General features: G+C 47.6%; 8 protein-coding genes and 1 non-coding gene across 9 annotated transcripts; 3 read left to right on the top strand and 6 right to left on the bottom strand.

Moving 5' to 3' along the window:
- Positions 1-219: 219 nt before the first annotated feature.
- On the bottom strand, positions 220-310 carry PADG_12136. The gene has a single exon. It is a non-coding gene; the product is annotated as a tRNA-Lys (tRNA).
- A 290-nt stretch (positions 311-600) lies between these two features.
- On the bottom strand, positions 601-1,573 carry PADG_06496 (uncharacterized protein; the record flags this gene model as incomplete). The annotated part of the gene is made up of 4 exons (XM_010763600.1): positions 601-814; positions 923-969; positions 1,089-1,265; positions 1,325-1,573. 4 exons carry the CDS (start codon positions 1,571-1,573, stop codon positions 601-603), a joined length of 687 nt encoding a protein of 228 aa, XP_010761902.1.
- A 160-nt stretch (positions 1,574-1,733) lies between these two features.
- PADG_12135 (uncharacterized protein) lies at positions 1,734-1,967 on the top strand (the record flags this gene model as incomplete). The annotated part of the gene is made up of 1 exon (XM_010763689.1): positions 1,734-1,967. The coding sequence occupies one exon, from the start codon at positions 1,734-1,736 to the stop codon at positions 1,965-1,967; it is 234 nt and encodes a 77-aa protein (XP_010761991.1).
- Positions 1,968-2,718: 751 nt separating this feature from the next.
- Positions 2,719-3,454, bottom strand: PADG_12134 (uncharacterized protein; the record flags this gene model as incomplete). The annotated part of the gene is made up of 2 exons (XM_010763688.1): positions 2,719-3,069; positions 3,185-3,454. The coding sequence occupies 2 exons, from the start codon at positions 3,452-3,454 to the stop codon at positions 2,719-2,721; spliced, it is 621 nt and encodes a 206-aa protein (XP_010761990.1).
- A 315-nt stretch (positions 3,455-3,769) lies between these two features.
- On the bottom strand, positions 3,770-4,453 carry PADG_06495 (uncharacterized protein; the record flags this gene model as incomplete). The annotated part of the gene is made up of 3 exons (XM_010763472.1): positions 3,770-3,912; positions 3,989-4,071; positions 4,212-4,453. The coding sequence occupies 3 exons, from the start codon at positions 4,451-4,453 to the stop codon at positions 3,770-3,772; spliced, it is 468 nt and encodes a 155-aa protein (XP_010761774.1).
- Positions 4,454-5,125: 672 nt separating this feature from the next.
- Positions 5,126-5,356, top strand: PADG_12133 (uncharacterized protein; the record flags this gene model as incomplete). The annotated part of the gene is made up of 1 exon (XM_010763687.1): positions 5,126-5,356. One exon carries the CDS (start codon positions 5,126-5,128, stop codon positions 5,354-5,356), a length of 231 nt encoding a protein of 76 aa, XP_010761989.1.
- Positions 5,357-6,596: 1,240 nt separating this feature from the next.
- PADG_06494 (dihydrolipoyl dehydrogenase) lies at positions 6,597-8,439 on the top strand (the record flags this gene model as incomplete). Its single annotated transcript, XM_010763599.1, has 4 exons — positions 6,597-6,738; positions 6,814-6,893; positions 7,025-7,507; positions 7,600-8,439. 4 exons carry the CDS (start codon positions 6,597-6,599, stop codon positions 8,437-8,439), a joined length of 1,545 nt encoding a protein of 514 aa, XP_010761901.1.
- Positions 8,440-9,043: 604 nt separating this feature from the next.
- Positions 9,044-12,170, bottom strand: PADG_06493 (phosphoribomutase PRM15; the record flags this gene model as incomplete). The annotated part of the gene is made up of 10 exons (XM_010763471.1): positions 9,044-9,204; positions 9,340-10,103; positions 10,215-10,504; positions 10,575-10,755; positions 10,897-10,919; positions 11,010-11,350; positions 11,492-11,570; positions 11,749-11,793; positions 11,854-11,875; positions 12,073-12,170. 10 exons carry the CDS (start codon positions 12,168-12,170, stop codon positions 9,044-9,046), a joined length of 2,004 nt encoding a protein of 667 aa, XP_010761773.1.
- A 1,570-nt stretch (positions 12,171-13,740) lies between these two features.
- On the bottom strand, positions 13,741-15,267 carry PADG_06492 (uncharacterized protein; the record flags this gene model as incomplete). The annotated part of the gene is made up of 1 exon (XM_010763470.1): positions 13,741-15,267. One exon carries the CDS (start codon positions 15,265-15,267, stop codon positions 13,741-13,743), a length of 1,527 nt encoding a protein of 508 aa, XP_010761772.1.
- Positions 15,268-16,014: the final 747 nt, after the last annotated feature.

Genomic DNA, 16,014 nt, shown 5'->3' with positions numbered 1-16,014 from the left:
TCATTGATCGAATACATTATACTTTATATCTTTACAAACAAAAAAAAAATTAATCTTTTATTATTTCTAATTTATTATTTTTAACATTGCTTTAGTTAATTAAAAAAGATCAATAATATTAAAGTTATAAAGAACCTACTGTGATGAAAGAACAGCAAATGTTTTATAATAAAGCAAAATCAATGATACTGGCGGAGATAAAAAGCGAAACAGAAGCAAAGCCGAACGCGGGGGTCGAACCCGCAACCTTGCGGTCACTAGAAGTTGTGATCTTAAGAGCCGCACGCTCTACCGATTGAGCTAGCCCGGCCCCAAGTTCGACCTGCGCTGGTCCGTAGAGTTCTTTTACTCGTTCGAGTCCTTAAAGCTATCAAGATTTGAGCAGAAAATAGTTATCCTAGTTATTCCTAACGATGTGCAATACCGCACCGACAACACAAAATTGAACGGAATGAGTATACGAGTATTTGATTGTCCTTATAACGGGACTCCGGAAGTTGACGTTAAATTCGTATCATCCTCCGAGCATGAAGTGAATACCTGCTGCAGAACAGTTGCAACTCTCTCAGGCTATCCCGCCTTCAACTAAATATCTTCACGCTAGGCGTGGAACGCAGCGATATGCCGACGGAGCGCCAAAGCCGATGACATCCTTTTCCCCTTCTCCTTTGAATACGAACACCCCTCTTCCGGGCAAAACAACGAATCATCCCCCTCTTTGGGGTGTTTGGACTTGAGGTGGTAGCGATAACTGGAGTAAGTCTTACATATATGCTCGCACTCCGTCACAAGACATTTGAATTTGAGGCGCCGGCTGATAACTTGTCAGGTATGAAGGTGAAAGCATGCCTGTATGCCTGTATATATACATACAGTCGTAGGGAGAGCAGAAGAGCGGGCCCCGATCTTGGGAATGACTTACGTTAAAAAATCACACTCTTTAAGACTCGGTTCCCCGGTCTGCTGGTCCTACGCCAGACATATGTTGTCAGCAGGATGGGTTGCATAATATATACGGTGGGGTGGGTATTCAGATGTTGATTGATATCACCGTGGGAGTAATTGCCACAAACGTTACCGGTTCTTACCGCATACTTTGAAACAGGCCTTGAGAGTGAGCGACGAGATTTCCCCAGTTGACCACTGCTCTTGGAGGGGATGTCTTCTTGTGTTTCCTCAATGCTTGATTGCTGGGGTTGCTGGTCTTCCTCCAATGGACGCCCGTCACCAACAAGATAGTTCGTATAATATGATGGGAGAACTGGCTGTTGATCGGTATCAGAACATGAATCGCTGTCATGGGACAGAGCTAGTGCTTAGTTACCTCAAAGTTTGAAAGACGGTCGGAGAAAGGCTGACTCAACTGCTCCAGTTGACCGTCCTCAGCAGAAACCAGTTCTTGCATGTTATCGACATTCTGTCGCTGGGACTGTTGGTCCTCCACCAGAATCCCGTCTACAATGCGATAGGTCGCGAAGCATGGCTGGGTCATCGGCTGTTCACACCGCTCGCTACCAATCACGTTTCTTGAGTGTTGGACATTTGTGAGGTTCCTCCTTTTCCTTCTCGCCATTCCTCCCACGCGTGAGAAAATGGCGACACTGATAGCGGATGCAACAGAAGAGCAAAGATAATAAGAAAGAATACAGGAGGATTGATAGGTAAAGAGCTGATAGGAAGCATCTTTTCCGTCTGAATATCTCTAGGCAGGCACCCGGGTGTATATCCGCTACATGCAAAGGGATGACGAGACAAGCCGGTTGCTTCCCTCTCCAGTATTTCAGATGAAGTGGCGGCCTGGGGTGCAGACGAGGAAAGGGCGGAAGCTGTTTAATTTTTCGCGGAGAATTCGATCCCCTTCGGATCCTGCAAGCCCCGTTGGTGCGGAAAGGGGGAGGGAAGCGCCTCCGTTGCCGCCTGCCACAGCAGCCACCAGTGACGGCCGGAAAGTTGAGCTGGCATCGTAAATGGGTAAATAGAACGAGAGACAGAGAAAATGCAATGAACTCCAGAGTTCTGCCATGCCATGCCATGCCGGTGCCGGGGAGGGCCCGCTAGCAGCTGAAACTGCAAAAGAGAGAAAGAGGGAGAAGAGAATGAAGGCCAAAACTAGAGCAAACACATAAAATCACTCTGATATCCTCGATGAAATTTTCCGAAGTTTTCTAGCTCGCTCGCTTTCATTAGGCAGGTAAAACAGCTGGATCTCTGGAAGGGTGTCCAATTATGTCTGCGAGTTATGTTCAGCTACACCCCTAGGTATATATGGTATAGAGAAACATTTTAACCGTTAACCGCTTCCTAGTTCCTTCGCTAGGGAAAAGTTAACCTGATTAATAAAAAGAAAAGGGCGGTGCTGAAGAAACTGGTGCGAGGCCAAGTGGTTGAAATTAAAAAGTGAGGGTTGCTGGCCCATCAATGGGAGCGCTCTGGCTGTCTGCTGGTGATACCTCAAGAGTGGGCACTCTACATTGCTAATCTGTAGTTAACTGATATAACTAACTGCTCCGTAGGTTAGACATTAAACTTGGGAGGAGAGTCTCTGCGTCCTCTTCTCCTCCATCTCTCCCAAAGGAACTACACCTAGCAGTACATATAGAGTTGCATCCACGGTTTACGTCTTCCAATTTATTGCAAACATGCCAATGAACCAGATCTCTGGCCGCAAGGGCATCCTCCAGGCTGTCATGCCCTCTGTCTCCCCTGGTCTGAATTGCCCTACCCAGTTTTTCCCTGGCAAGTGACTTGAGTGATAGCTTGCCCATCCCTTTCGGCTTCTTCCTCTGTTGTCGTGGTTGTTCTTCCTTGCTTTTCTCTGACCCCTGTCTCATCCAGTTTTGAATTTGCCCCTGAGCCCTCCGACTCCTTTGATGATTTGCTGTCCTTGTCAGATTTCAACAGTTCATTCTTGTTTGGTTGTCTGTCCCCTGCGTCGCTAGTGTTGTACTTCACGGCTGGACAGGGTGATGGTGACGATAGCCCATCAGATGCTGTGCTGTCCTTTTCGGCATCCACCTGCCCGTCCTTCGCAGAAGCGCATTGCTCTTTGTATTCTTTCTCAATTTGCTTCTGTATCAGGGATTCAATCATGTAGGTGTCCACGATATTGCAATGGATCCAACGGAGGGATTTTAGATCATATTTGGCGGAATGCCCGACGACGACAGTGCTAGGTCCTACATACCTCCACACTGCTAACCGAGCATTGTCTCTTCCCATGATGCAAGCCCCTCTTTTCTCTGCCGTTTCGATATCCCATCTGCTGACACCGGAGAACTTTGTCCGGAAGTGCTCCATTTTTTACACTTGGGTAGACGAGATTATCAATGAGTATGGCCGACGAGAAGTAGTCTACCAGCGTAATCCTGATGAGCTTGGAGTCTCCAGATGCGCCCTGGCCCATCTCACAATCAATGGCAACCGCTGTTCGTATGTCTGAGGAATGACGTGGCATTTGTGGCGTTGGATAGAATGTCCAACGAGGTTGCTAGTTCTCCTGGGAGATAGGGGTGAACATGATGGTATTCAGCACCGTCGCAAGGCTTCTCCCACATTTGCTTGCCGCAGCATGACCATTTCTTAACAACCTCGCGATAGTTTTTGTTTAGCTTGTTACCCGAACAACCATATAACTACGTCAAAGCATGGTTTGTTGATGTGGCAGGAGTTTACAATACCTTGTTTGGCAACCGTGTCCCGGAGTGAAATTTGCACCGAATGACTTTTTCCTTTGGTTTCGAGTTTTGCTCATTCTCCTCTCCTTTCTCTTTCACCTCGCTCTTGACCTCTTGCGACTCCCCTGTAGCCCCCCTCCCCCCCGCGGATTCCCATCCGAATTTCCCGAACCATTGCTAGGCTTATCACCCTCCGCCTTCAGCGGCTTCCCATCCTTGGGAAGATATTTTGCCATTGCTTTTGTATGTTAGTCCATATAACTGTGCTTTGGATCCAGGGCAACGGAGGTATAGAAGTGGGAATGCGGACTTACACTTTCCGCACTGCTCACACCTTTTCTTCCTCTCCAAGTCGCTCTGTGAGAGTGGCTTCAGGATATACCCAAACTCCCCAAGCCTATCTTATTTGGCAACAAGTGAATTCAAGACATTCACATACTCACATATCATTTTCAATAGCATTGGGGGACGGGATCCCTTGCTCCAAGGTTGCGACAGTCTGCTTTGGTGGTAGGAATGAGCGTCGGGCATCATTACCCCGCAAGCATGCCCGTCATGGGATTTCTTCTCTTTGTTTGCAACAATCCTTGGTGGTTGGAGAAAGCTCCGTTCACACCCTGAGACAATGATGGCTGGTCGTGGTCGTGGGTGCAATAAAAAGTCTCCTGCTTCCCGTTCTGCAATGGAGGAGTCCTGATGGTCAGAGGAGGAAGCGGTCCTGTAGTCCTCAAGGGGGGAAGCTCCTCATCCATGAGTTTCTTATCAAGTTCTTGATTCATGGGTGCTTGATGATGATTTTTCAGCTTCCGGCCTTATCGACCGTCTTCGTATTTGTTGATTGGGGAGAGAGAGGAGAGGGGGCTGTTAAGTCTTGAAAGTTGTTGAATAGAAGGCTGCAATGGGTTGTTGCTTATGCCCTTGAAGAGAAGAAAGAAGAAGAGGTAGCAGAAGATATAGAACAAGAAGAAAACCAAGCCTTGCCTCCGCTTATATTTATGTCCATTTTTGACAGTTTTTGAGTTTGTGTGTGTGTTATAATGTTACTCCTCGAAGCCGACAGTGAGAAAACAGAGACAGCTGAGTTGTCGTCTCAACTACATGACTGGTCCATCTCTTCTTTGTGTTGAATCAGAGGGCATGAATGGATGGACATATATGTCACCAGGTAATTGAGCTACAGGAAAGCAAACTGTCTCTTATGAACACAACACAAGCCGGGGGAATGTATAAATCCCTAGACACCTACCTGGGTTGGGACCTCTTCTTCTTCTTCTTCTTCTTCTTCTTCTTCTTCTTCTATGATCCTGTGCAGAAGAACGAGATGAACTCAACCTCCCTCCAGAAAGTATGATAGATGAAGAAGCAAAGTTCGTCATTAGTTGGTGTGATTTAACGTATTGGATCATGGACCTCTCATCCAAATCCGTTCATATTTCACATCATCATTAGATATGCCCACAGAATCAACAGATCAAGAGAAAAGGCTTCTCTTAGCCATTGAGGCCTATGAAACGGGCCAAAATTTCGTATACTACGAACTGCTGCCAAAAACGTACGGTGGTTGTTCCGCCCTCGACCTTACGCGATCGAATCAACGGAGTCACAACACGTTCAAATGCTCGACTTTTCTAAATCGAAAGCTAAACCTCTACGTGAAGAACACACACTCCACAGTCCAATGATAAAATATCCAGGATGAGAGAGGTCAGCCTCCTCGAATTGCAAATGTATGAAATATGGTGGATTTACTACTTTTTGACCTGTTGAATCTACTTTGGGAGAAAAATTGATGTGTGAAAAAGCGTTTTCTTGAGCTTAGCAGGATTCTTGAAAACGTAACCAACAAACAATTCAAACCAGCAGGCAATCACAATACCTAATCAATTGAGTGTGAACTCAGTGGCAATGAATTGCCCGCAAGACTTATGCTCAGCAATTTCCGTGGTGATGGGCCTGTTTATGGTTTTTTGCAGATGCATGTCTCCTGTAATTTGATGATGCGCTTTCATGGAGATTTCGATAGAGAGAAGTCCATCCCAACACCAGCTGGGCATTCTCCTATAGAGAGATCATATGGTTGATGTTGGTCCAAACCAAAATGGCTCACGAGCGAGACGATTGTAAGCTCATGCTCTCAGAGCCCATACGTACGCCAGCCCATTTCCTTGGGAATTGGCCAGCAGATATATCCTTCAACCGTCCAGGTTGGGGGTGGGGGAACAGGGAAAATTCAGGCATCCTCAGAACACAATCAGATGGATTGGCTATTTTTTGGAGTGGCGGGTGGTTTCAAAGCGGCCTGAAACGAAAGCAGAGGGAAAGATTCAACAGGAGGAGGAGGAGGAGGAGGCTTTGATTTGTTGTTGAATAACTTCGGCCCCGGTTTTCACTCCCAATATTTATAGCCTTCTCGTGGCAAATACGAGTAGATCTGCCAGCCGCTTGGTAGTTAAGTGGTAACTATCCACACCAGTACTGTTCATGGCAGAGGTGAGCTCTGTAAATGCACAAAAATTCCCACTGGATTCACCTACACCGTCTTTTAACTCAACATTAATTCTCGTTATTTTGTCATTTTGTCCTCCAAGGAATATCGTTCAACTAACTAACTAACTATAATTAGTTAGTTAGTTAACTAGTTAGTTAGTTAACTTAGGCGATGGCGCTTACTAATCCCTCATCTCCCAGTTCCCCCCCCCCAACGCAAACTGGAACTTGGCTTGGAATATGCAGAGAGCATCTAAACCCTAAACTGCAAAACAGCGTCTACAGCATCCTCTCTCTATTACTCACTCGCCTTAGACTCTCCCTGCGCCGTCTCCCTACTCTCCTCTTCACGTCTGGCTGGTTATCTGCAGGTCCAGACGTCCCCCTTCTTTCTTGTCCGCTTCCGCTTGCGTGTGTCTTCCGAGCATCACAGCTATGTTTCGGCCCCTTCTCCCTCGCCTGGCTGGCCGCTCCATTAGCCGGCAGATGCGGCAATCACAGATGTGCTCTGCCTCCACTGCTCTCTCGGGGCCCCATGTTCTTGGACACTCGAGAAGAGGTTACGCTACTGGCTCAGGTGGGACCCGACCTCAGCCTCCCCTTCCTTGGTGCAGCTGGAAGAACATCGCTGACATCATAACATCAACTGCAGAGGAACATGATGTGGTGGTAATAGGTGGTGGAGTTGCGGGATATGTGGCTGCTATCAAAGCTGGCCAGGAGGGTTTGAAAGTATATACAGCGTCCTTTTGTTCCCAAAGTCCCCTGTTGCGGTCGGTTCTGGCGACGACAATTTTTTTTTTTTTTTTTTTTTTTTCATCTGTCTTGAAGGTGTATGTCTAACCGCGCTTACCATCGGGTAGACGGTATGTATCGAAAAACGAGGGAAATTGGGCGGCACATGTTTGAACGTTGGATGTATCCCTTCGAAGTCCCTCCTTAACAACTCCCATTTGTACCACCAAATTCTCCACGACACCAAAAAGCGCGGAATCGAAGTCGGCGATGTCAAGCTCAACCTCGAGCAGATGATGAAGGCGAAGGAGTCCTCCGTTGACAGTCTCACCAAAGGCATTGAGTTCCTCCTGAAGAAGAACAGCGTCGAATATGTCAAGGGCACGGGCTCCTTTATCGACCAGAACTCTGTCAAGGTGGATCTGCTGGAAGGTGGTGAGCGCACTCTGAAAGGCAAAAATATTATTGTCGCGACGGGAAGCGAACCTACTCCCTTCCCTGGCTTGACCATCGACGAGGAGCGCATCATCACAAGCACTGGCGCTTTGCAGCTCAAAGAAGTTCCCAAAAAGATGATTGTTATCGGTGGCGGCATCATTGGTCTGGAGATGGTATAGTTGCTCTCACCTCTTCACCTCTTCACCTCTTTCCCTAAGTTGCTTCACCCGGCTCTTTATCCAGCTCTCTCTGACCCACAACCCAGGCGTCTGTCTGGTCTCGATTGGGTGCGGAAGTCACAATTGTTGAGTTCCTCAACCAAATCGGCGGCCCCGGCATGGATGCTGAAATCTCCAAGCAAGCCCAAAAAATCCTTGGGAAACAAGGCATCAAATTCCTCGTCGGCACCAAGGTCACATCTGGCGACGACAACGGCAAAAATGTCGTTCTCAATGTCGAGTCCGCCAAGGGTGGCAAAGAACAGAAACTGGACGCCGACGTTGTCCTCGTCGCCATTGGCCGCAGACCGTACACAGAAGGTCTAGGTTTGGACAAGGTCGGAGTCGAGGTCGACGAGAAGGGTCGCGTGGTCATCGACCAGGAATATCGAACGAAGTCCCAGCATATCCGCGTCATCGGCGACTGCACTTTCGGACCCATGCTCGCGCACAAGGCGGAGGAAGAAGCCGTCGCCGCCATCGAATACATCAAGAAGGGCTACGGCCATGTTAACTATGCAGCCATCCCAAGTGTCATGTACACACATCCCGAAGTTGCCTGGGTTGGCCAGAACGAAGCAGATGTCAAAGCCGCGGGCATCAAATACCGCGTTGGCACGTTCCCGTTTTCCGCAAACTCGCGCGCCAAGACCAATCTGGACACCGAGGGACTGGTGAAGTTCATCGCGGATGCGGAGACTGATCGCATTCTCGGTGTCCACATCATTGGGCCGGGAGCTGGGGAGATGATTGCCGAAGCCACCTTGGCGATTGAGTATGGGGCTAGCTGTGAGGATGTCGCCCGCACATGCCATGCTCACCCAACGCTATCGGAGGCGTTCAAGGAGGCGGCTATGGCTACGTATTCGAAAGCGATTCATTTCTAGAGGTGTACGGTCCCTTTTCTTATGTGTGTGTGTGTGTGTGTGTGTGTGTGTGTGTGTCTGTGTGTTTTGCTGTCGCTCTACTCGCGAACCTTGATTAACCTGCACATGCCATTCACTTCAATCCCCTCCCCCTTCCCCTCCTTGAACGATATCCTCCCAACCAAATGTCTCACACCATTTCTCAGCCCCCGATCTCCCGCACCCCTTTTCTTTGTCCTGTCTAATAAATTCTTTCATGTATTTTGTATGTGTCATAAAAGGCCCGTTTATCTCTTTCTTTTTTTACCGCCTTAAGCTTCTACATTTAAACATCCCCCAAACTTGTATTTTTGATTTTCCTTTTGGTACAGCGAAAGACTTTTAAAAAAAAAAAAATTAAAGATTAAGAGAATTAAACAAAGTGCTTACACACCTTGAGACTATATACATGTCTATTATTTACCCAGCTTATGTTATCATGACCACAATTCGACGTGCATGTCAACTGAATCTCAGTTTAAATGGTCATTCATCATGCATGCATATAGCCCCTTCTTATCGTCATGCCAATGCACTAAACTTGAATCCCCACATAGAAGCTTTGTGGGAAACACTGCAACAGCCGCTATGCCGCACGAAGCACATGTCCAGACGACGTAACCATCTCTCGCGCCCACGTCATCGTTGGGGCATGCGGTTTTACCCAATGCTCCAGCACAGTCGTAAACATGTAACAGACGGCCTTGACAGCTTCTTCGCGAGAGTCGCAACAGCTCTCAATGTATACTAGGAGCAATAGATGAATTAGCCAACCAGCCAGCCAGCCAGCTGCATCAAATCAAACAACACCATGGCGTGGATGGGTGTTGCTAGAGTGAAACAGTGCAGAGACAGCAGACAGCAAAAACGCAAAACACTCACTTTTAACCTTTGGCTCTGTCCCGGAGCCCCTCAGCGTAAACCGAATTCCCCGCTCAGACCACACCGTCAGCATCTGACTGCTCGGATCGACGGGCAACCGCTTTTCACTCCCCGGACCGTCAGCCGCAATGGAATCCTCTCCCACATCAACCCCCCGCGTCACATCTCTCCACCGCAGAATCGGCAATGACCCAATGCTTCCCGTAGAAGTACTTCCGGCACGGGCAACCGGCCCGAATTCCCTGCGAATGCCCTCAAACAACTCGTCCGTGACGCCTCTACTCGGCGAGACAAAATATCCATTCAAACTCTCATGATACCCATACGTTCCATAAAGCTCCATCAACTTCTCGTACGGCGTTAGCCCATCGCGGACTCTCCAGGTTGTTTCGGCGGCAAGAAATACCATGGCGGCCGTTAGGCCGTCTTTGTCGTAGCTGATTGCAGGGAACATGTAGCCGAGGGCTTCTTCGAAAGCAAACGGGACGGTGTAGGCGTCGTCAGCGGAGGCCTGAGTTTGGAGCCTCCTGGCAACGTTTCCGAGCCATTTGAAGCCAGTCAGTGTTTCTTGGAAGTGGATGGATTCGGCAGCGGCGAGTTTGGAGAGCATGCTTGTTGAGACGGCGGTAGTGAGCATGGCGATCTTTTTCGTGTGTTGCGTGGGGGTTTCTTGCTGGGACTGGGTTTCGGCTTGGATTGCGTCGAGCATGTAGGAGGCAAGGAGGATGCCAAGTTGGTCGCCGGTGAATTTCACCCAGATGCCACTGAGTTAAGCAAAAGGCAGTTGTTGTGTTAGGCAAGTGGATCAGGGCCGGGGTCAGACGTAGCAGAACCAAACACAGAAGTGGAGAGGGGAGGGGGGAATTGTGACATACTTGACTTTCTCTGCCACGGCAAGCCTATCAGCATCGGGGTCATTGGCGATGATCAGGCTGCGATTCACGGCGTCCGCGGTTTTCATGGCCAAATCCAATGCGCCGGCTTCTTCGGGATTGGGGAAAACAACGGTTGGGAAATCCGGGTTCGGTTCCTGCTGTTCGGCCACGGTGATCATGTCTGTTATCCCCAACTCTTCGCAAAGGCGGGACATGGTTGCATAGCCCACTCCGTGTAAGGGAGTGTAGACAAATTGCCTTGGAGGACCGGTGGTGAGTCTGATTGAGTTCTGCAGTATTGTTTTGTTATTTCGAAGTGAACAAGAGCGAATTAGACGTAGTGATCATATGTGGACCTACAATGAACCTGGTGACGGCGCCGCAATACATTTTCGCTGTATCCTCGTAGGAATCCAGGGTCAAATATTTGTTCTGGTCCAATGTGGCCCAGGCGGACGGCCACGGTTCCAGGTTTTCTTGGATTAATTGAGCAATCTGGGCGTCCATGGGAGTATTTATCTGACAGCCGGCTGACGTGTATCTATAGAATCACGGTAAGTGATTGCTACATGTATAGATATTCCCAGATAGAAGCTAACACTTTGTATCCTAATTACTCATGGAGGACATTATTTAGCCAAACCACACATCAAGCAACCACCGTCCCGATTGGCATATGCACAAACCATTATCACATGCAGGATTCTAACACCACATCAGAAAGCAAGCTGTCAGTAAAAGCACCAGATCGTAAGAACAGCCCAGGTATACCCGAATAGCATATAAATAACTCACATGACTAGCCGTAATCATAACCCCGGCAGCCGCTCGATGTGCCAACACACCAAATGGCACCAGCGGCGTCGGCCCCGCATTCTCATACCATAACACACGAATCCCTTGCGCAGCAAACGCATTCGCAGCCAGCGCGGCAAATTTCTCCGAGTTATGCCGTGCATCGCGGCCAATGATGACTGTGGGCGAGTCCTGTCCCGCGCCCTGGGCGGGACTCCGACAGTGAAACTGTTCGATAAACTTCCCTAGCCCCTGTGAGGCTTGAATAACAGTCAGGGCATTAATGGAGGAAAAGCCGCCTTGCATACGACCGCGAAGACCTGCGGTGCCGAATTCGATATCTGGATATATACAGGATATGTTAGCGACGAGAATTCAATGATGTCGCTCTTATGACGGGAACCCTGTAACGCTAAATAAAACCACTGACACACACAGTCCTGGATTTGATTGATTGCGCAGCAGTTACATAAAGGACATACATTTTCGGAGCCGCTTCTCCAATTCATCATCCTTCTTCTCATCGCGGAGGCAAATGATTTCCTCGCGGGTTTGAGGGTCCTAAAATAAAAAATATCACCGGCGCGGCGGCAAAGCCTAGGGTTAATAATCCGTTGCATTCATTCCCTCAGCAAAAATATAGGCGGACAGAAAATAGCCAGAAGGTAAAATTGTATGGCGGTTCCTTGCTTATCTATTCAAGAGGACGTGCTGTATGCAATGTGCATTGCATACATACCTGGTCCCAAGCCAGCCATTGTGTGACTAGATCGGAGAGCAGTATCTACTTCGACATGTTAGCCAAAGAGAGCAGAAACAGGAAACTCAATGCCTCACGACTCACCATGGTGAAAGGGAACGAACTGCTATAATAACGTTAGGGATCTTTGATGCTATACCATCTATTGAGCGCAGTTGAGTTGGGGCTGCAGAGGAGAGAGGTTCAGTTTAGTAGTTACATGAGGGCGCGTGTGTGTGTAAATAAATGCAAGCGGTTGGTTTGACTGAGGCTCTGACAAATACAACTCGCTGCCGACTAGTTTGCACTCCTCAAAAAATATACACTATTCTAGAATCCAACATAGGCGGATACCCAGCCCAGCTGTTTGCACCCAAAATAACCACAGTGTTCCCATTGTAGCTAATATGTGCCCAATTCATTATTAACAAAATAAGCTGAAATATCTACAAAATCATCTTCCCCCTCCGCAATCCACCCGTGCCATGCCTTGGCTCGGCGTACGACGGCTCTGCAGAACGAGGATAATTCTCCAACGAATCAACTTCTGTGTTCTAAGATCGAATAAAACACACACACAGTCTATCGCCTGAGAAGCGATCTCGTCGTGGGATGTTCAGACGGTTTCGATTTCTCAACCGTGGGGAGCTCAGGGTGGTAGCTCATTTTCTTGAGTATGCTTCAGGCACTGTAGAAGGGGAATGAGTGCTGCTGCTCCATCCAGCATCGGTCATATGGACTGTATGCTGCTGAGCAGGACAGGAGTGACTGGAATGTCTCTTCACCTCCACATCAAGTTCGTGTTCTGCGTCATCTCCGTGTACAGTCTCCCGCCCCTAAATTCCATTCCCTGATCAGTGCCCCGTGTCGCAGGTTTGTTGACAACAGTAGAAGAGAACAGAAAAGCTCGGAGAAATAGCAGACACAGTAATACTTATTCCTTGCTGACCGAGTTTTGAAGTGGACAATCATATATACATATATATATATATATATATATAAATGCTAAAGTTTACATTTTATGTTATAGTCAACTCGCTCTTTGTTGTTTATTATGACATTATAACCTGTCAATTCAATATAGTTTGACAGTGTTTTCTGATGAAATGTTCTCCGCTACAGGTAGCAGGCGTCTTTGTGAGCATCTCTATCCCTGTGTAATTTTGTTTTCTATACTCAACCTCTTCTTATGTACTGTCATGAAGAAAGAATTGACTTCTTGATTCACTTTGCCAATTCTCATCATTTAGCATTGAATACCGCAGGTGGTATTAAAAACACTCCTGTTTGATAGAAAGAATTGAGATGGAACTGTGAGGGTCTTGCTCTGTCAAACAGCTGACTGAGCTGGGTAGCAGTATCATTAGAATGGTTAGATAATGTTTTTTTCTCACAAATTAGTAGAGAACTGAATAATGTGTTCGCTATTTTGATGGATATATCCTTCTTCATCTATTCGAAACACTCCCACTTGTGAGGATTTGAGAGGCTGAGCAGTGCCAGGCAAGCTCTGAGTTGGCAATTGGGCAGTCGGGCACATATCAGCTACAATGGGAACACTGTGGTTATTTTGGGTGCAAACAGCTGGGCTGGGTATCCGCCTATGTTGGATTCTAGAATAGTGTATATTTTTTGAGGAGTGCGGCAGCGAGTTACATGCATCTGTCAAATCTCTGATTTGATGCAGGTCAATATCACACTTCTACATAACCGTCTGAGAGCAAGTTGATATTGCCCTTTGAGGAAATAATGCATTTACTTGATGTATAAAAGCAGCCCTCAAGAAAAAGTCTTCCAAATTTAACGTGTGACCTAGATCGATAGATATGTAACTACATATAGTTACTTAGCTCCCTGTTTGATTTTCAATTGATTTTCAAAAAATGAAACAAAGATGATACGAGAGGCCCCCAATGTCAAAGCAATAAAAAAATATAAAATAAAATCAACCCTATGGAAATCCCCATTCCATTGGTGTTTCTTTCTTCCCCGTTAATATGAATCTTCTTCCGTCTCCGCAAAAAGTGCAACGCGGGTGTCCATAATTCCAAACTTCACCCCAACGGATGCACACATGTCATTTAGCTCCGCTGCCCGCCGCAGGACATCTGGCCGAAAAACTGGCGTTCTCTCGGAATACCTATACGTAGTGGACGATACTTCCCACTCGCAAAACACGCCGAGGAGATTCACAAAAGCCAGCCGAGGCGTGCATGCGGACAGAGTTGTCGGCTGCAGCAAATTCTCTACCTGCAGGGAAACGGGAATGTACTGGTTTCCTTCAATGTGGATCATGGAAAGGGACTCCAGCGATGCCGGAAGGACTTGCGCAAGACGCTGTGCAGCTGCGGGGCGGAGCCTAAGATCATCTCTGTCCAGCAGATAGTTCTTACCTATCAGGTTAATGGCGCTCATGGTCAGCGTCTTCAAGACCGTGAAGTGGGTCAGGGAGCCGAAAGCGTCGTTGTCTCCTTCGTAATGCTCGTCTCCGTCGTAGGAATCGTAATCGTAAGCGAGCCAGAGGTGCTCGAGGGTGTGTCTGGCGAGCGAAAGGCCTTGGAAAAAGTGAGTTGGCTGGAAACTGGAGTAGTATGAATAGCTATCGCAGTGTTCGAATTTGAAAGACTTGAGTTTTTCGCAGAAGTGGAGTTTGCTAAACATGCCGTCACTGGTATGGCTCTTGGTTATGTTGATTTGGGTCACTTGAGAAGCTTTGGGAAGGTTTTCTAAAGACAGGACGTGGTCTTTAGAGAGATTGCCACCTTCAACTTCCCCTTCAGTTACTACATCTTCTTCACCACGATACAGTGGAGGATCTCCAATCTTTTTGCAAGTTACGCTTTGCATAGATGGGAAGAAATAGAAGGGCCACACGAACAAGGAATTAAGATAACCTTCAGTATCCCACCATTTCACGTACAGGTGGGAGAGATGGTTTAACGCTGGTCGCGTATCAAAGGGTGGCACCCGTACTGCGGCGCGTCTGACCAATCTCAGCACATGATCAGTGTTATACGGCACAACAAGGCTTAATTTTCGAAGCCTGGGTACGGAGAACAGCAGCAGGGCCACCCAGGCATCCTCGTTGCCAGCGAGCAAATGCGCCATCAATTTGGATCGTGCAGGTTCATCAGTGGGGGTGAAAAGTCGCTGGACCGCCTCATTGACCAGACTTCTATCAATGCGTAGATCAGCCGTGGGGCGCGGTAGTGTCTCGGGAGAGTCACCGATGTTTATGTCGTAATTCTGCTCCGTCTCCCAAGTATTAATTTCGAGGGTATAAGTGCGCGATGCGATGTGTGGGCTCCGCAGGAGAGTTTGGACTAGGGAAATGATCACCCGAGTCTCGGGTTCGACCAACCTGATATTCTCAGAGACGAAAGGGATAACTATATCGTAAAAATAACGAGAACATAAAGCCAAGTTCAGACGATGGCTTGACTTCTCCATATTCCAGACAACGCTGAGTATGATCTCTGGAGGGAGAGGGAGACTTGGATAGATCCCCGCGGGGGCCATTGTACTTTCAGCCCCGCCTTTCTCATACCCTTTGGCATGGAGCGCTGTTGTGGAGGGGGATTTCAAACAACGATGTCCCACGGATGGGCAGGACCAATTGACTTTCCTAAAAAAAAAAAAAAAAAAAAAAAAAAAAAAAAAAAAAAAGAAAAATTACTGGCAAGACAAGCAACAATAGCCAATAAAGGGACACCAGCTATTTGATGGGACGCCCAGGGCACTTCGAGGAAGCCTCAACTTGGCGTTGTCGTCGTCGTTGATGTTGATGATGATGATGATGTTGATGATGATGATGATGATGTTGATGATGATGATGATGATGATGTTGATGTTGTTGATGATGATGATGATGATGATGATGATGATGATGATGATGATGATGATGATGATGATGATGATGATGTTGTTGATGTTGATGTTGATGTTGTTGTTGTTGACCGTCTGCTCATTCAGAAGTCTGCCTGATGATGAAGACCACTAGCTTGACCTGGGTTAGCTCTGAGTCTAACTCTACCTGGAAATCCATCAACTACAGATGTAGTTAGTTATCTGGCAGCAGGGGGATGGATTCGGCGTTCACGTTCACTGGGGCTTTCAACAAGCGTGGGTATGATTTTTTAGATTAACAGCAATTCATCTCGACCAAGTTGTCGAATTGGGCCTTCTTGACTGTAACTAGTTAGCAAACAGCGGTTTTATTGGTCATTTCTAGACCACTTCCACCGGCCTTCTGCCCCTCCCTCCACA

Source organism: Paracoccidioides brasiliensis (genome assembly GCF_000150735.1).
Source record: "Paracoccidioides brasiliensis Pb18 unplaced genomic scaffold supercont2.8, whole genome shotgun sequence".
Taxonomy (NCBI): domain Eukaryota; kingdom Fungi; phylum Ascomycota; class Eurotiomycetes; order Onygenales; family Ajellomycetaceae; genus Paracoccidioides; species Paracoccidioides brasiliensis.
This window is presented reverse-complemented; position numbering and strand designations above follow the sequence as displayed.